This window comes from Colius striatus, chromosome 1 (genome assembly GCF_028858725.1).
Source record: "Colius striatus isolate bColStr4 chromosome 1, bColStr4.1.hap1, whole genome shotgun sequence".
Taxonomy (NCBI): Eukaryota; Metazoa; Chordata; class Aves; order Coliiformes; family Coliidae; genus Colius; species Colius striatus.
The window spans coordinates 28877896-28895634 of NC_084759.1; the positions used below are offsets into that span (position 1 = coordinate 28877896).

General features: G+C 43.0%; 1 protein-coding gene across 1 annotated transcript in view; it reads right to left on the reverse strand.

Moving 5' to 3' along the window:
- ITM2B (integral membrane protein 2B) overlaps positions 1-10696 on the reverse strand; it is a 31202-nt gene extending 20506 nt beyond the window's left edge. Inside the window, exon 1 of the mRNA XM_061994705.1 lies at positions 10316-10696. Within this exon, the coding sequence (XP_061850689.1) occupies positions 10316-10414 (99 nt within the window). The 5' untranslated portion in view covers positions 10415-10696. The remainder of the gene's footprint in view (positions 1-10315) is intronic.
- Between the last annotated feature and the right edge of the window lie 7043 nt (positions 10697-17739).

The window sequence follows — 17739 nt, forward strand, 5'->3', positions numbered from 1 at the left end:
TTAAATAAAAAACAAATAGTCCATGAGAATCAAGTGTGTGCTAGACAAGCAATAAAGCTCCATGCATCCTTCATTTTCTTTGCTTTCGGGCTTTGTCAGTCTTTTGCCTTCTCCCCCCTGCCTGTGCCCCAACATGACACTTCAACAAAACCTACAACACTTGGAAAATGTGTTGTCATTAAACGTCTGGATGCTGAAATCAGAAGTCCTTGTGCCGCTGTCAGCCACAACGATCCGCCATGCTACAGTACTCAATACAGAAGTAAAGCTTCTGTCGTAAGCTTGGCTAGGGAAGAGGTGGTGGAAGCCGGGGGGGGTCTATATGATACATCAACACTGATGAATTAAGCTATCTCTTCATAAATTACAATGATGTAAATTCATTCTGCATTCCACACCTACTTTTCTCAAGAAAAGAAAAAGGTTTTGGTGCAATAGTTTGCAAGTCATAGACCAAAATGTGCAAATGAAAGGCTGCACAGATATCTGGCCAGGAGTACCTGAGGGATGTTTATTTTTTTAAAACAGGAAACCCCAAACCTAAAAGGTTATATGAGACATTTTTCATTTTACTTTCAGAAAACAAAATTACTACATCCTTTATGATTGCAGCATGTCAAACACGGCATTTCATTGAACTGTCCAGTTTTGGAAAATGCTTTATTTTTACACATTGCCAAAATAAACCCTTTTCCCTGCTTGCATTCTTTGACTTTTAATTGACTTGTGTTCTATCCTACTTATAAAAACTACACTCAATAAATCTACAACTTCAAATGCAGTATTTCTCTTGACTTTATCCTAAATTAGATCAATGTTTGAAAACAGGAACTTAGAAGGTTCCTATTGCGCTTAAAATGGATCAATACTAAATTATCTTTTTGACCTTGGTTGTTCCAGTTCCTGTCTCTTCCTTATCCTGCTCACTTCTTATGTCTGAAATTTCTCTGCTTTTTTCTGATGACTGCCTGAATCTCAGCCATCGGTATGATGGAACACTGTGTGGATTTAACCTAGATTTCTCTCAAGGCTATTTTCCCAAGCGGTGTTGGCTCTTTCACCCAAGAGATCTCATTAGCATGCACATATGCACCACTGAGCCTCAGAATTTAATAACTCTATTCCCAGTTCAGCCACAGATCGTATGTCATCTCAAGCAAGCTACAAACAGTGTCTCAGTTTCTCTCAAAAGTAGAATCTAACATCACAGAAACCATTTGGGAAGTCTCTAGTCCTGTTTCTTGCCCAAAAGGAGAGTGGACTCTGAAACCTGTCCAGGCACCTCAGGGCTCTAATTTTTTCAATTTAGGGCCACTGTCTTTTCAGTCACCTCCCCAGCTGTCAGTAGGCTGCTGTGAAGTGGGGGGAGCCATCTCATGTCTAGGCTGAACAATCCCTGCTCCCCTGGTCACTCCTCACAGAGCGTGTGCTCCTGCCCCTGACCATCACACTAGCCCCTGGTGGACTCACACCAGTTGGTCAACGTCTTTGTTTTGGATCAGGAAGGTCTCAGCCTCCAGTAATGCCACTGACTTGTGTCCAGCTGACTGTTCACCAAGAGGCCTGGGTCTTTCCCAGGCAGAGCAGCTTCCCAGCCAGGTGGTCCCTTGCCTGATGCTGGGGGTGAGTCTGCTCCAGGCGTTTGCACTGGTTACTCTGAAACTTACGAGATCTCCTTCAGCTCATCACTACAGCCTGTTGGGGTTTCCTCTGAATGGCAGCCCAATCTTCAAACAAACATTCCTTGCTAATACCTGTATTAGTGGAGTAAGATGCATAGTACCTTTATAGCAAGCAGAGTTCTCTGAGTGCAAACCATTCTACATGCAAATACCAAACAGTATTTAATTTTAGCACTTAGAGAGTGTCAGCACAGAGAGCTGACTTTGAAAGGCTTACACTTAATTATGTCTTCTTTCTAGAAGGAACTGTTGTAACAATCTAAAGGGCTACACTGCAATTAGGCTACTCAATGCCTTAAGTGGAGGTCACACTCCAGTATCTAGCAGTTGGCTGCATCACATCCTGCAGAGACATAGACCCTTGGCTCCTCTTCAAACATCTCACCAAGAGAACTTCCCCAAGACTGCAAACCTTTAGCAAGACAACTCACCACACTCAGCAGCACTGTCAAAAAGTCAAGTTCAGACTCCCACTCTGCAAAGGGTACTGCATATTCAATGTGTACAGGCAAGGACTTTCTTACATAGACTGTATATTTTCCAATAACTAACTAGACCTTTGTGACTCAAGAACTATGTAAGATACACTCCAGAGATCACAGTCTCCTCCCAGTTAACAATCTACCCAGCACACTCTTTTTTCCATAATCTTTCTACTGTCTCACTCTACCCTCAAAGCAGAAAGCTGCCATCAAAACCAGGCGTTATGTCCAGCTCTAGGAGGAAGGCAACCACAAATTACCTCAGGCTTTGCATTCGAGGAACTCAACTCAAAATGCCTGTGGGGTTTGTGTGTATAAATTATTATATACTTAGTAATATATAAAATTCATTAAAATATTTTTATACACACACATGCTGACAACATATTGAAAGGATAAACAAGATAAACTTTTTTCTATAACCTCTATAAAAATAATATTTGCCCAAGAGTGAAATGCTTTTTTTTCCCACAGTAAATTTGGTATGGCTGTCACACGAAGGACCTTTGCTTGTAGCTGACTGCATGGACCACTCCAATAGGAGCTGGAGTCTTGTTATGTGCCCATTTTGGTACAAACCCTAGGCCACGTTGTCTGCTGCAAAAGAATTTCTGACTTCATTGCCGAGCTCAATCTTATTAATTATCTCATTCCTTTGGTTTACCGCATCTGTAAAATTAGGCCAGATATCAGAGTTTTATAAATTAGCATGCTTTTTATCCCTGGACTCAAAGTAATTTCCACTGAGGATACAAAGTAGCACATAAATAGTAAGAAAATTAATGTTGTATTATTTATAAGGAACAGGAGACTAAAAACAGATAATGCTAACCTTTGTCAATAATAGCATAAACGGCAAGGGGGAGAGTGAAAAACAGAGGGAGGGGGGAAAAAAGGTATCTCTGCAATAGCTAACAAAACACACCATTACTTATCCCAGCTGCAGTTCTTATGTTTGAAATATATCATAATATGTTTGGAAGCACAGAATAAAGAACACTTAAAATGACTAGCACTTAAAAATGCAGTATTTGCTTTCAGAGATATTTCTTGATAGCCACAGAGAGAACTATTTTCTTTGTATGTAAGCTTTTTGATGCTTGCAGCTAGCTGCTACTGGATAGAAAAATATGTATAATGCTGACAAATATTACAAAATTGCAACTGTAGAAGAGTTAGCTGAAAATATTACTGGAGGTAAGTATGCTTACTATTCTTATAAGCTCCCCCAAAAAACATTAGCACCAAAATTTAATAGATGATAAGAAAGAAAAAAAAGGAAAATGCCAAATAACAAAAGAAAAATTATTTACTTAAATCTATAAAAAGACAACTGTTACATTTGCAACTGTAAACATTTCATTAGAATACTTAAGAGGAAAAATCCCATATATACACATTATATTTTTAAATTAGACTTCTATGAAATAGACATTCATATGTTGGATTAAATAGTCATTATAAAGGAAGGGGTCTAGACCGTTTCCCTTGAAAACATTGTTGATTCCAAGAACATGTTTAGCTTTACAGAAAAATCCAGCATTTCATCTTGATCTACATGTTCATAAATGATTTAACTTCAGTTTTTCTCACTTAATAGAACTTGTGGTTCCAAGAACCTCTGTTTCAGTGACATTTTTTATTCTACTATGCAATTTTAATATCCAAACTAGTTTCTTGAAGTTTATGACAAAGAAAAGAGTGTTGCAGCACAGAAAGAGAGGAGTGAATGTAAGAGAAGTATATATGTCATTAACTACAACAATACATCATAACAAAGGATAAGTTTTTCTAGATGTTACAGTAAATAAAGCCTCATCTAATTATGGACTTTGTCATATTACAATGTTAAGGAAAATATTTCTCTAAATATCTTTTTAGGGCAAGGGGCCTCATCAGCCAAGTATAACTTTGTTAATTTGAAAAGAGAAAGTATTCAAAACTGTGTAAAGTATTTGCATTGTCTCTATGCTCATCCCCGCACCGAATTCACAGAAGCTGCAATGACATGTACGGACATCAGCTCTTGCTCAGACAGCCAAAAACGTAAATGATACAAACAACTGACGAAGCAGTTATCACAAAGGTCTGGTTAGAACTCATCCTGTTTGAAATATCAAATATCATTCTTCTGGGAAACGGTTCTATTTCCAAACCAAAGCTTTGTATTTGTTATTCAGGTCGGGAAGTGATGAGAAACAGAAGAGGAAGTGAGATACAGACCACTGAAGGAACATCTCTGTCCCACAGATTCATTTCCATCACTGGAATGATGGGGATGATCCAAGTTCTTCTAGATCACTTTTTTGAACTTTCTACCTTCTAGTTCCAAATTCTTAAACTTATTTCAAAACAGCAAAATATTTTCAGAGAAGCACTACAAATTTGTTAAGTTCTTAGTTTTTTACTATTGTTCTCTCAATTGCTGGCAGCTTCCATGGAATAGCTTTAGGAGCCAAAACATCAAGACCACAGCAACCTTATTTTCGGGAAGCTGCACTACTTCACCAGTAGCACACATTCAACATGTAAGACGATGCAGAGGATCAAATCAGTCACAAGGCTTCTTTTCTTAGCAAGTATTCCGCATGAACAACCCCTGCCGCAAATTTTGTTCACTGAAAGCCAATTTCCTTAAATTTATGCTTGCAGGTACCCATGAAGCCACATAAGTAACCAAATCCTGAACACCTTTGGTGCCTAAAACTGGAGGGTTTTCATTTGAGGTTTGGTGGCTTCTCATTAAAATCTTAGTAAAGTCGGGAAGAAGAAAGGAGAAAGAACTCAGTTTGCAAGCTTTTTTTTTTTAACTTGTGGTCCTTTTTTAAATAATCCTGTCTTAATCCAGAATGCTCTGGCAGACAGCAGAAGCTGGTTGATTTAATAGCCTAGCTGAATCATAGAAAATACAGAAAAATACAACGATTGCTCTTTCTCCAATGGTAACTGGTGAAAGACTCATATAAAAAAAAAAAAAAGGATGGCTACTATGTCCAGTTCTGGGCTCCTCAGCTCAAGAGGGACAGAGAACTTCTGGAGAGACTCCAGCACAGGGCCACCAAGATGATCAGCGGACTGGAACATCTTTCATATGAGGAAAGGCTGCAGGAACTGGGGCTGTTTAGTCTGGAGGAGACTGAGGGGGGATCTTATTAATATTTATAAATATCTAAAGGGTGGGTGGCAGGAGGCTGGGGCATCCCTTTTTTCTATAGTAGCTAGCAACAGGACAAGGGGGAATGGGATGAAGCTGGAACACAAAAAGTTCCACTTAAATAGAAGAAAAAACTATTTCACTGTTCAGGTGAGGGAGCCCTGGCACAGGCTGCCCAGAGGGGTTGTGGAGTCTCCTTCCTTGGAGGTGTTCAAGACCTGCCTGGACATGTTCCTATGTGACCTGATCTCAGTGAACCTGCTTCTGCAGGGGGGTTGGACTAGATGATCTCCAAAGGTCCCTTCCAATCCTACCATCCTATAATTCTATGAAGGAAATAAGGAAGCTACTCCAAGAAACAAGACACCAAAACCAAACAAAACATTCCCAAAACATCCACCTACAGACATGTCCCACAAAGTAGGAAAATCTGCTTTCCTTACAGTGAAACAATAAGCAAATGACTATTACTGTGTATACTAACATATACATGTACCATAAATACTATAGAACACATGGGCTATAGCAACTGTAAAGCTATCACCTTAGTTCGGAAACAACTAACATCAATTACAGAAAAACCAAGGGGTTTTCTATATGGAATAATAGTGCTCATTAGTTGTTCAACAGTACATCCCCAGTGGATCCTCTTACTCCATGTTAAAAGTGCCGGGTTTAGTTTGTTTTAGAAAACTGATTTGAACTGGAAAGAAACAACAAAAAGTATTAATGTTACAGTGTAATAATGAGAGTAATAATAATATGCTCATAAGGAATAAATGCAAAAAGCTGCTGCTTTTCAAATTCTTAACATTTATACTTCCACACTGGAATCTCTGCAGAAACAGCTATCCAAAGGTCATCTACGATACACGTGTGAATACAGAGTTTCTGTGCACAAAGCCATATTTTATAAAGATATGCTGAGTTGAGTGTCTCAAGATTAAAAAAAGGAAAAAAGAAAAATAACAGGTTGCCACCTACCCCAGCAGAAAGGAGTAACTGCCTAAGTTACCAAGGACCCAAAGAGTTTTGGGGAGGACTTAATCTAATGACATCTATCAAACTGACTCTGCAAACTGTCTGAAGACTTCAGCTATGCTCAGAACTACCTCTAGCTCTCCAGAGACCTATTGCAGGGAGAAATGTTAAAATGTTATACATTGTTTGTTTGTTTGGAAACTGGGTCATAAAATACTCTATTGTACTGACAGCGAGCAAAGCGGAAAATTAGATCATAGAATGGTAGGGGTTGAAAGGGACCTTTAGAGATCATCTAGTCCAACCCCCCTGCAGAAGCAGGGTCACCCAGATCAGGTCACATAGAACATGTCTAGGTGGGTCTTGAAGACCTCCAAGGAAGGAGACTCCACAACCCCTCTGGGCAGTCTGTTCTGCCTGAGATGTCGCCTGAGAACCTTCCCTAAGAGTATTCTTATTTCGTCAAAAAATTATGGCATAAAAGTACCATCTCAACACCAGCAGCAGGGTTGTAACAGTCACCTATGCTAAGTACGGAGCCACTTTCGCAATATGCAATAATACTGACGGGTGATTTATGCAGAGGCAGGATTAGCACTCTTGATATTTCAACTCCTTTTTAAGAAGCATACCTCAATGCCTATGACCACTGTCTTCTGCAAATGCTTTTTTTGAGCTGTTGTTCCCATGATAAATCCCCTTAGTCTTCTTGAATCTTCCTCTCCTCCTTTCCCCAATTAATTTACTATTAGCATCTGTATCAGAGGTTACTGGGCAAATTTGGGTGAGATCACAATATTCCTATACCACATCAGCAGCACAGTTTGGCTGCAAACACTCTTCAATATGCCCTGGAAAGACTATCTACTTGAGAGTAATCCTGCAATGGCAGGCAGACTGGCAGTCTTCAGGATACCACGTTGGGAAAAGCAGCAGAACAAGACCAGCAGAAAAACTACTCCAAAATCTTATTCCACAAATCTTTATTTTCTCAACATTTCAAGAGTATTTGGCTTTATCCATTAATATAAACCATTTTACTAATCTGTCTTGCTCAATGCTTTGGAAATTCTCAATAATAAAATTTTGAATGTGTAATTCTGCTGGTCTTCTTCCATTTGTAAGTGCTTCCCTTTACTCTGAGACCAGAATGTCCCCCCTCCAGGACTTTCTAGATAATTTTTTTAATGTTGATACTTGTGATACAGATCTACTTACTGTCCTACAGAACAATGTCTGTAAAGATACCTGAGAAAGGAAAACAAATGTCCCATGTATACTGTTTTGGAGTTGTGACCTTTTTTTTCCATCTACCAGAATACACTCTTCCAAATATATTCTCATATTGCCCTCAAATCTCACTTGAAGCTAAGGGTTTTCCTGCCAATTAAGTGATATGAATAATGCATTTGCCAGATGCACTTTATTTTTCCACTGCCTTCCAAAGGACTGTACAGGCAGTAGAAGCTCTTTGTGGAAGGGGTAAAAAGGTTTGTTTCTAATCTGAGAGGACAAAGTTCAAAGAGTGTATCTTGCACTTACCTTAAAGTTATCTAATTTTACAAAAGCACTCAGCTGTTTTTCATTTTAGAACTGAGAATAAACAGGATAAACTCCCTCAAAGATCCAAATACCTCTACAACTACATGACATAATTTGTTTCAATATTGTTCATCCTGCATAGCCTTTTCTACTAAAACTGAAGGATGCTACTGTACTCAGATTTGCTTTTATTTATGCTCTTAACAAACACACAAGCTCAAAAAAAAAAAAGGCTTATTGAAGAGAATTTTACATACTGGTTACATGCAGGTCTGCAGTTCTGCTGAGAAAAGATGGAAATGTGTCAAGGAGAATGTCAAAGGCTTGATGTCCCTCAAGAGTGCTCCTCTACTTTTGGAATTTTCATCTGTACAGAACATCCGCTCCTACCACGCTATTTTAGGACTGTTTTAAGCTTTGTTCAGGCATGTTCATCCTCTGATAACAGTACAAGAACTTACAAGCAGCTACCCTGAGACCAGACCACCTTTTGACCTGGTTAATAAATGATTACAAGTCTCATTTCCAGGTAAGGAAAATAGTAGCAAGACCTGAGCAAAGCTAAGGCAGATCCTGGATCTCAACCTCAGCTGCAAGAATTTACAGTTCTGCCTTAAGGAAGTGAGAGTTGAACAACATGCTTCTGTCAGTATTTGGACAGGGTTAGGAGGATTTGCTCCCCAGTGTACAATCAGCCAGATGTATTTTGTTTGTTTAGCAGTAGGAATGAGAAGTCCAAATTGGTAGGCTATCTGGAAACAAACATCATCCAGGAACTTGTAGCTTGTGTTTTGCTTTCACGTGCTTATTGCCAAACCCATCATCAAACCTGGAGTGAGGAAGGAACTCCAGAGCTTAAGAAGGGCTTAGGGAAATCTGGTACCTTTCAGAGAACAGCACTCCCAATAGGAACGACTAGGAACAACAGAGATCACCTAACGGATTTCACATAATTATAGGCAATTTTAGCAATGATACTGTCTTACTTGTTGTGGCACACTGTACTAAGGACTTAAATACTTTGGCCTGAGTTTTATAAATACAGTATGCTGAGCAGAAGCGTGAAATGTCATCACTTGCTGTACTACGAAGATGACACCAGAAAATATCGTGTGGTCCCTTTTGGCTTTGAAATGACAGCGGATTATGCAGGTGAAGAACTTGGCCCTACTAAAATCACAGCAAGACCTACACTTGGGCAAAAGTTCATGCCCAAAATTCCACAGATACTATCTTCTAAGGCAGAATTGAATCACAAAGATTTAGGAAATTAAAGACCACTACTTCTTTTGCAGATCCAATCTGGTAATTCAGAGGCCTGATGCACAAAAGGCTGTGAAAGCAAATGAAAACGGCAAGGCACGCTGTTCACGCGCAGCTGGCCCTTTTTCAAGTTTTCATTCTCTTTTCAAAGAGCTTAGTGCAAATTACGCTACTCCTAATTAAAAACTGGGCTTGATTACGGCACCACAGAAACTGCAAACAAAAACGTTTATTTTCTGGGCAGTTTCGCACTTAAGAAACTTTAAAAGCCCTCGGTGTTTTGTTCTTTGTTGCTCTTTGGAGGGATGGCGACAGCGTCTGGAGTTCGGGTGCTGTTTTGGGGCGGGGGGAGGCAGCCCTTTGTTCCTTTATTTAAACCAGCCTAAGTTCCAAGGCGAAGTTCGCTGTAACACACAATCGCCAGGCTCTACAAACACGCTGCGGCACAAGCACGGCCAAATCTCCAACTTCACCCTCGTCAAGCGCTCCCTGCCTCGAGGCCTTTTAGATCTGCACGTTCGACAGCGGTTTTGCCGGACTTCAGCCGCGCGGCCGGAGGCGACTAAACGTGGTGCGAGGACCAGCTGCGATCCAGCCTTCTCCAAGCAAATCAACTTCCGCGACCGACCCAAACGCACCGAAGGGACGCCCCGACCCCCGCAGCGGGGCCCGGCGCCGGGACTGGGCGGCGAGAGCAGACGGCAGCCGCACTGGGCTCCGCCGGCCCGTCCCCGCCGACCCGTGCGGAGGCAGCCGGGGCAGACCCGAGCCTCGGCTCGCCGCCACTCGCGGAGCCGAACGGGACGCCGCAACGGGGACCCAAGAGCTTCAAAAGCCCAACTGGACTCAGCCCAAGAGCTGTCTGGGTAAAAATTAAAATTAAAAAAAAAATGAAAACACAAACCACCACAAAAATCCCCAAAGTAGGGAGAAACGGAGCTTTAAAGCCCGTTCTGCTGTCAGCCATTTTAGAAGCGTGTGCTGAGAGGGGCGGCGGAGCACACCGCTGCGCAGCCGTTCCCTGCCGGCCGGCCCGCAGTTGATCGCCGGGGGAAAGACGAGCATATAAAGGATCACATCGTCCCCGGCGCGTTTCCCTCCCGCCGGCTGCACGTCGCTGCGGAGCCGAGCCGTGCCGTACCGAGCCGACGCAGCACCCGCCGCCGCGCAGCCGAGCCAGCCCCCGCGGCTCGGTCCCCCGCCGCCCTCACCTTGGCGTCCGGCGGCAGGATCAGCACCTGGCTGTTCTCCTCCTCCTTCTTCACCGCTTCTTTCTGCGCCAACGCCGAGTTGAACGACACCTTCACCATGGCCGCTAGTCAACGAGCTGCGCGCAGCAGAAGGAGGACGAGAAACCCGGACCGGCGGAGCTTCGAGAGCTGCCTCCTACCTCAACACCCCCACTACCACCTCACCGCGACTACCGCCCCCGTCCCCTTGTCAGGCGGCGGAGGAGTAGGGGAGGCGGGCCGCGGCCTGTGGAGGGGCGGGGAGAGGAGGAGGCGGTGCCTGGCGGGGTGAGCGGGAGGCGGGGGGGCGGCTGGGCCTCGCCCTCCGCCCGGCGCGGCAAGGTGAGGGGTCGGGGGGTCGGGCTGGTGGCCGCCTGCCGCCCCGCAGGGTCCGCACTCCGCGCTGCAGGGCCCGCCCCTCTGCTGGTGCCCGCCTGTGCCCCTGGGGGCGTCGCCTGCAGCGGCCTGCTGCGCCCGCCCTCACCCGGCGGGCTGCCCCACCGGGGCCGTCGTCTCAGCCCCGGGCCCAGCTTTCGCGCAGGGCCTTTGGGGCAGGCCCGCGCCGTGACCCGGGTTCGGCGGCGGGCCCGAGCGCGCTGCTGGCTTTGCGAGGGGCCACAGCCTCGTATGGGAGTGACACCGTTACCGAGGAGGCGGGGGTGGCACAAGCGGCTTGGTTCACCCGGGGCTGGGGCCGAATTTCTTGGGTTGCCAATTTATTATTATAAGAAAGAAGGATGCTTATCTTCGTGTTATAGTCCGTAAGAACATGCCAAAAGTGCTGTTTGAGCAACATGAAGTCCATCAGTTGTTAAGCCCCTCGGGAAGGTTAAAAAGAGTACCAGGAAAATTGAGGTGTGACTGCTCTCATTCCTCTTGGGACACATTGGGTGTAAGAATTCAAGCGTGCCCAACACACCATCCTGAGTAGGGTCCTCCTTGGTAAAACTATGCAATGCACACAGTCATGTTGTGGGTACAGTTACAGTCTGCTCCAAGAAGGATTTAATTTTGGTGACTCAGCTGGGTAGAGTTGATTTCCTGGCAAAAGCTTGGCAGAGTAACATTTCTGTCACTCTCGGTAAGATGCCTGACAAGCAGAGGGCTGTCCTTGAGCTCAGCATTTAATGCCCTGGTCTTTCTCCTAAGGGTGTTAGATGGAACTGCGACTGAACTGCCCTCTATGCTATGGGCCTGGTCTTCTGGGGCCTTTAAAATTGTTGGCCTTTAAAATTGCTGACAGAAAAGTCATCTTAACCCAGTTCATGCTATCATCCTGAAGTATTTTCAACTAAAGATCTACGGATAATTACTGGATCTTTTTCTCCGATAAGGATATAAAATCCACAAAGCACACTATGAGGGTTTTACACGATATTAAGATAAAAGACCTGATAGTACAGCTTGCACCCAAGACTGCAAATTGCACCAGGTATGCCAAGAATTCAGTCTAACTACCTTGAAATTCAACAGAAGTTAACTGAATCATTTGCAGGTATTTCTCTGAAATGTAAAAAGTCATGGGTGCCAAGGAAGACAGAATACAGAGATTTCTCTAGGCGCTTTCTGACCATATTTGGTATGATCCTGGACGTTTTGCTTTAGGAGGAACTTTCATTTAAAGTATTTTGAGCATTCTATGTGAAACCTTTAAAGTACTTCTATAAGGCTATCATAAGCTACAGTTTCCCAGGCTACTACTGTGAACTTTTTTTTTTAAGTGTGACTTTATTGTCCCACTCCCAGGTTGACAAAAGCACCAGGTGAGACACCTTTGCTCCCATTTCAATGGGAATCTGTGTATTATGGGCAACATTTATCACGCAAAGGCTGCAATTCAGAGGTTTGCTTTGCTTTGTTCCTCTTAATGAGATATTCCTCACAGAAAGATAGGTATGCAAAAGGCAGTCAAGGGTAAGGCACAGCATTTTATTATCTATGTCAAAGTATATCATACCTTTTTCCTTGGGCAGGACACACTCTTATCTTTCCAGATCAAATACACTGTCTGCTTCTTGAGTCATGTTTACAAATCAAGGTGGCCTACCACAGCTGGATTAGAGCATTACCCTTATGGTGTTGCTACTTCTGACCTTGTGATTAGCAAGAATTTAGACTATTTGGGGTTCTTTCTATTAGAGAACAGAGTAAGAAGCACCGGGAGAAGTTCTTGGCTTACATTCAGATTCTGCTTTTCTTCTCTGTGCTGGCTTTGAGGCTGCGGTTTCACGCAGGCAGCTGAGCTGATCAGATGGCTCTGTACCTTTGAAAGGAAATCTTGTCCTTCATCTTCCCCCTTACCTTACTCTTGGTGCTTCGCTCCTTCCACCAGCAATCCCACCAGTGCCTGTGCTATGTAACTTGTGCATACCTAAGCTTTTCTGGGTTAGTTTTCTCATGGGCTGGTGAATTGTGTCGGTTCTGAGAGATAGAAGGACTAGCATCAGTGTAAACAGCGAGGCCAAGAACGAGGAGGAAGGGGGAAGTGGGATGGAAGGGGGAAGAGGGGAGGAAGGCATCATTCCTTCTGCATAGATACAAGTGTTAAATCATTCCATCACATCTCTCAAAATGACAGCTTCGGTTTTCCTCAGGCATGTAGGTGCATCTCAGCTTACATCTCACTCTCTCATGTTTCTGCCCCTTTTGTCTCACATACAAGTCTTCAGTTCTTTCAGTCCCCTGCCCCATCATTTATCATATCTCAGGACACCCCTAGCAATAGATGACCTATGCTGTTTAGATCTGTGTGTTTGTGTTCTTGAGCAGAGGCTTCCCATTGTTTCAGCTGACACTAAAAAGGAAGCATTTCATTGATTCCTTGGTTACCCTGAGTAGAAAATGGCTATTACATCCATCAGGACTGGGAGTCACTCTGTCTTTCCAGTGCCTCTTTTGAAATACAGTGATGCTCCAAGCCATATCGCTGCTTGCCCAAACACAATTCAAAATCAGTCTCTCACACTAGGATCATAGTTTTCTGATGCCTGTACTAGACAATCTGTGGATTCAAACACATAAAACTGCAGGGGTTTTAAATAATTGTGTTGTCTTCCAACAAAGGACACTATTTTGAGGCAAGGAGAGGGTAATTGTTTTTAAAGTTTCTTTTATAAAGCATTTAAAGTACCATATGGTGTCACAGTGTTTTTCAATTATTTCTTCTACTCCTTGATTCTCCTTAACTGCCTGACATTTTGATATGGTGTCATATATCATAGATATACTTTTCCTTCAACCACTCTTCCCAGTTTTCTCTCTCTAACTGTGTATAACATTCTCATTTCTGAGGGAGGGGCGCAAAATTGTTTCTGTGACAGAGATTTCTTCAGCTTGCTTCCTTAGTTAGAAGTTGAAATCCATTTACAGTGTTTCAAGGCTTTTCACACCAGGACTGGTTTTCCCTCTCCACCCTGTTCTGCTTTCCACCCTTCTTCTCCACCAGCCCCCTCAGCTCCACCTGAAAGAAGTCTTATCAACCAGATTCCTACCCATATGGCCCACAAAAAACTTGCTGTCACACTGTCCCTTTTGCATGATCCCTGAATTGATTCGCAAGACTTGTGCCAAAAGTAGGCTTACATAGGTTAGCACACAGGTAAGACTACTAGTTTTACTTGAATCATTCCAGTGACAAAACCTTGTACTGGGAAAGCTACTTTATCAGCAAAAGCAGTCTGTTTTTTTTGCCCTTGCTTCATGTGTTGATTTGGGATTTTTTTCCCAGATTGTTTGTTTTGGTTAAATGGGGGAATATGGCCATGGTAGCATTTTTTTAAGCTTTGTCCTGAGTTAAATCTGCTACTACCTCCAAATGTATGTTTCCTGTAATAAAACAAAAAGAACAACATGAATTCCTGATGGCTAAAGCAGAAGGGAAAAGATGGCCCTTAGTAGTGTAGGTAGGATATGAAAGAACATATCCAAAGGTGTATGAGTCTGTTTATCAGACTATATTTTTCATAATATCCCAGAGCCTGTTGAAGTCAGCAAACCAAATGGTACATAAATCTTTGCCATTCTCTAGCCTTCACATGGTTGGGATTGCATGGTTGGGTGTTCTCACATATTTTGAGACCCAACAGCAGAATCCCCCACCCCCCTTTTTTTTTGTCTGTGGGCAGTATTATAATCTAACTCTTTAAAATAACATATTGTCACAATTTGTCTAAAATGTAGCCACTACCACAAAGCACGAAATAAGCTGACAAATGTATTTTGACTTGGCTTATGCCTCCTGGCACCTCAGCCATCCCTGCTGTGGATAAAGCCCATTACAGTGCCTAAGTGTCACCACAACAATGAATTATGCCATAAATCAGCAAGCTGCTTTGCATGGCTGACTTCTGCACCCACGTGGAACCCTGGGGTCCACAAAGACACAGCATCATGCCTGCCCGGGTCTGTAGTTTGTCTGGTGGGAAATTACCATATGGAATATGCAGAAATGTACCTGCCTGTACAGTATCCACTTACATGCTCTTAATTTCAAAGACTTGTTTGCCACAGGAGCCAGATCCTCCTTCATTGTAAAGCCCGTGGAAGGACTCTCATGCTCTTCTTTTAAAGCTGATCTTGTGCTCAGGTTCAATACAAATGTTTTTACTTCAGTTCTAACGGAGTGTCATCTATTAAGAGCCAGACTGCAGGAAGGGAACTTTTATATTAATTTATCAACATTCTATTTGCTCATTAAGCATCAATGATTTGGCCAGTACTGAAGAAGACTCACATTAAAGACTATTGCTGCCCCAGGGATTTTATAATCAAAATCAGATACAGAAAGAAAAAAAACCTCAGGGAAGCTAAGGACACGTAATAACTTTGAAGGCTCACTCTCCTTTCCCTTAAGCTCTTTTCCTTCTCTCATTTCCCTTCACAGAAGTAAAAAAACATGTGCAAGCTTTTGTCTTCTAGCATCTTAGCAGCTGCTACCTTCTTCTCACCAGCCCAAAAAATGCCATTTCCCCCTTTTTTATACAGTAAATACATGCTGCAAATATCTTTCGTCTTTCAGACTTCATTGAGCTGATACTATCACTCCTTTTTGCTTTGACTATTAGCACCCAAGACTGCCAGAACTATTGGGTTCAGGTGGTTAATTTACCCCAGGACACCTGCTTTAGGAGGTTAAATGATGAATTCAGCTTGCTGCATTACAATATATCCTAGCACAGTGTTCCAGTCCCAAATTTCTGTTTAGGCCTCAGGAGTGCTTTGGATCTGTCCTTTTGTCTCCGTTTCTGACATATCAAATACAAACTTCCTCACTTCCCTGGCTGGCATGTGGCCTTGTCCATATTGGTCATTAGATGTCATGGCAAATCCTACAGATCATTACTGGTACAAACTTTCTTTTCCGTGGCCCTAGGTCACCCACATGTGGAAAGAGTTGTCCTATTCATCAAAAACTACAATATTGCTAAAGTCACGTGTGTTTGTAGCCCAACAGCAGAGTCACATCTGTGGCAGCCAGGTCACCACCTGTTGCCCTTTTCTGATACTTCCCAGATGGATCATTAGGATCTCACACATTTGCACTTAATGCTACACCATTGCTCTTCCTCAAGGCACATGGTGTCTATACAGAGGAGACGAGTTGCTCACCTCACTAGTCCAAATCATCTTACCGTTGCTCTGCATCCTTGTTTTCACCCCTTTTCTGCCCATTGGCCATGCATCACTGCATTCCCATGGCTCTTCTGGACCTGCAACTGTCTTTTCCTAGATCTTGTGTAAGTGTGAGCAAGCACTGGGTGCTTTCTGATAGGAGCTGAAAAGCCTAGTGCCCCTGGGGCTCTTTTTGTGGTACAAACCATTCCAATACCAGCCTTACTGTCGGTTTGGAGGTTTGAAGCAAAGTGGGGTGGAATATTGGTGGTAGGATTGGAAAAAAATCCTGTTTATTCCAAATTTTTTAAAATTTCTATTAGTTGACTTTTTTTCCTTTCTCTAAAGCTTTTATTGGATTTGTTGATTATCCTATCTCTCCTATGCTTAGTAGCATTTGGCAAAACCGGTAAGGAACTGACCTTTCCAGCCTGATGCTGTAAGCATGGTACTACCTAATAGTGGGGTTTAGGATAAATTCTGCAAAGCTGTATGAGTTACACAATGGAAAGCAAGAAAGGCTCTATCCTCTTTAAACAGTTTTCAATGTGGTTGGCTCACAATGCTGCTCAGGGAACAGCAAACTTAATGTCTTGTGTTGGAGAGTTCATTTCCTCTCTATCTGATCTGCCTAAGAGAAACCTTCCCAAACAGCAGGAGTCAGAGGCTGCACACACATGTCCTGGTATCTTCAGGAGAAGCTTCATACTACATTGAATTTTGGACAACTGCATGTACCTGCCGCAGTGGCACCCCCATAGCTTCCTATGAGTCAGGACTTGGTGTGGTCCCAGATAAACTGGATCAAAGAGTAAAATGCCTCTTTTTATTACTGTACTTTTTTGGTGGATGAGCTTGCACTGGATCTGAGCCACTCACCTTTCAGCTGCACAATCCCTAGAGTAGCCTCCAGGGAAATGGGCAGAGCTGGCTGGTGGGGGGAAAAGGGGGAAGGAGCAGTGAAAGGGCTCCTTGCAGACAGCAGCCCCCAGTCACTTTGCTGTAGGTGCAGTATGAAACCCGATGCCTAATGTTGGAACAATTGACATTGTCACCTTGATAACTGAAGATGTTGGCAGGGGAGTTGTAAAACGACCAGATGCTGAGATCTCTGTGTTCATCAGTGCTTTTCTGCCTTCTTTTCATGGCAGGCAGGGAGACACACAAGAAGCAGCAACATAAATTAAGAGGTGCCACAGGAGAATACTGGTAACAGAGGATAGGATCCATCAGTTGTTCCATGGCAGTAGTTAGAGGTATCCCTACTTTTGCATTTGAGATAAAATTTGTTTCTAAGATGCTTGGACATTTAGTTACCTTTCCACTCAATTTACAGACTTGTAAATTAGCCCACCCATTTTATATGTTTTTTAAAACATCTGTAAGTTCAAATGATCACTTGGCTTAAGAAGAACAAGGAAAGTTGGCACCAGGAATGCTCTCTGCGTGAGGGAGATTTCCTTTGAGATATGGTAATTCTAGTAAAGCAGAGTAATAAGCATGCTTCCCCAGCCTTGAACAAGGTGAGTTGTTCACATCATACAGCACAAACTTTCCAGTATTGCTCACAATTTCAAGAAAAGAAAACATAGGAGGAGAGGAGAGGAGAGGAGAGGAGAGGAGAGGAGAGGAGAGGAGAGGAGAGGAGAGGAGTTAAAACTATGGGTTATAATGACAGCAGAATTTGGGGTGGGCTGCAGCATACTGGTTGTAAAGTCTGGTAAAGAAAGTTAGGTATCTGGCAGTAATGTAAGCCAGTTTAAAATTTCCTTCAGGGAAATTTATGAAAAGGCTAC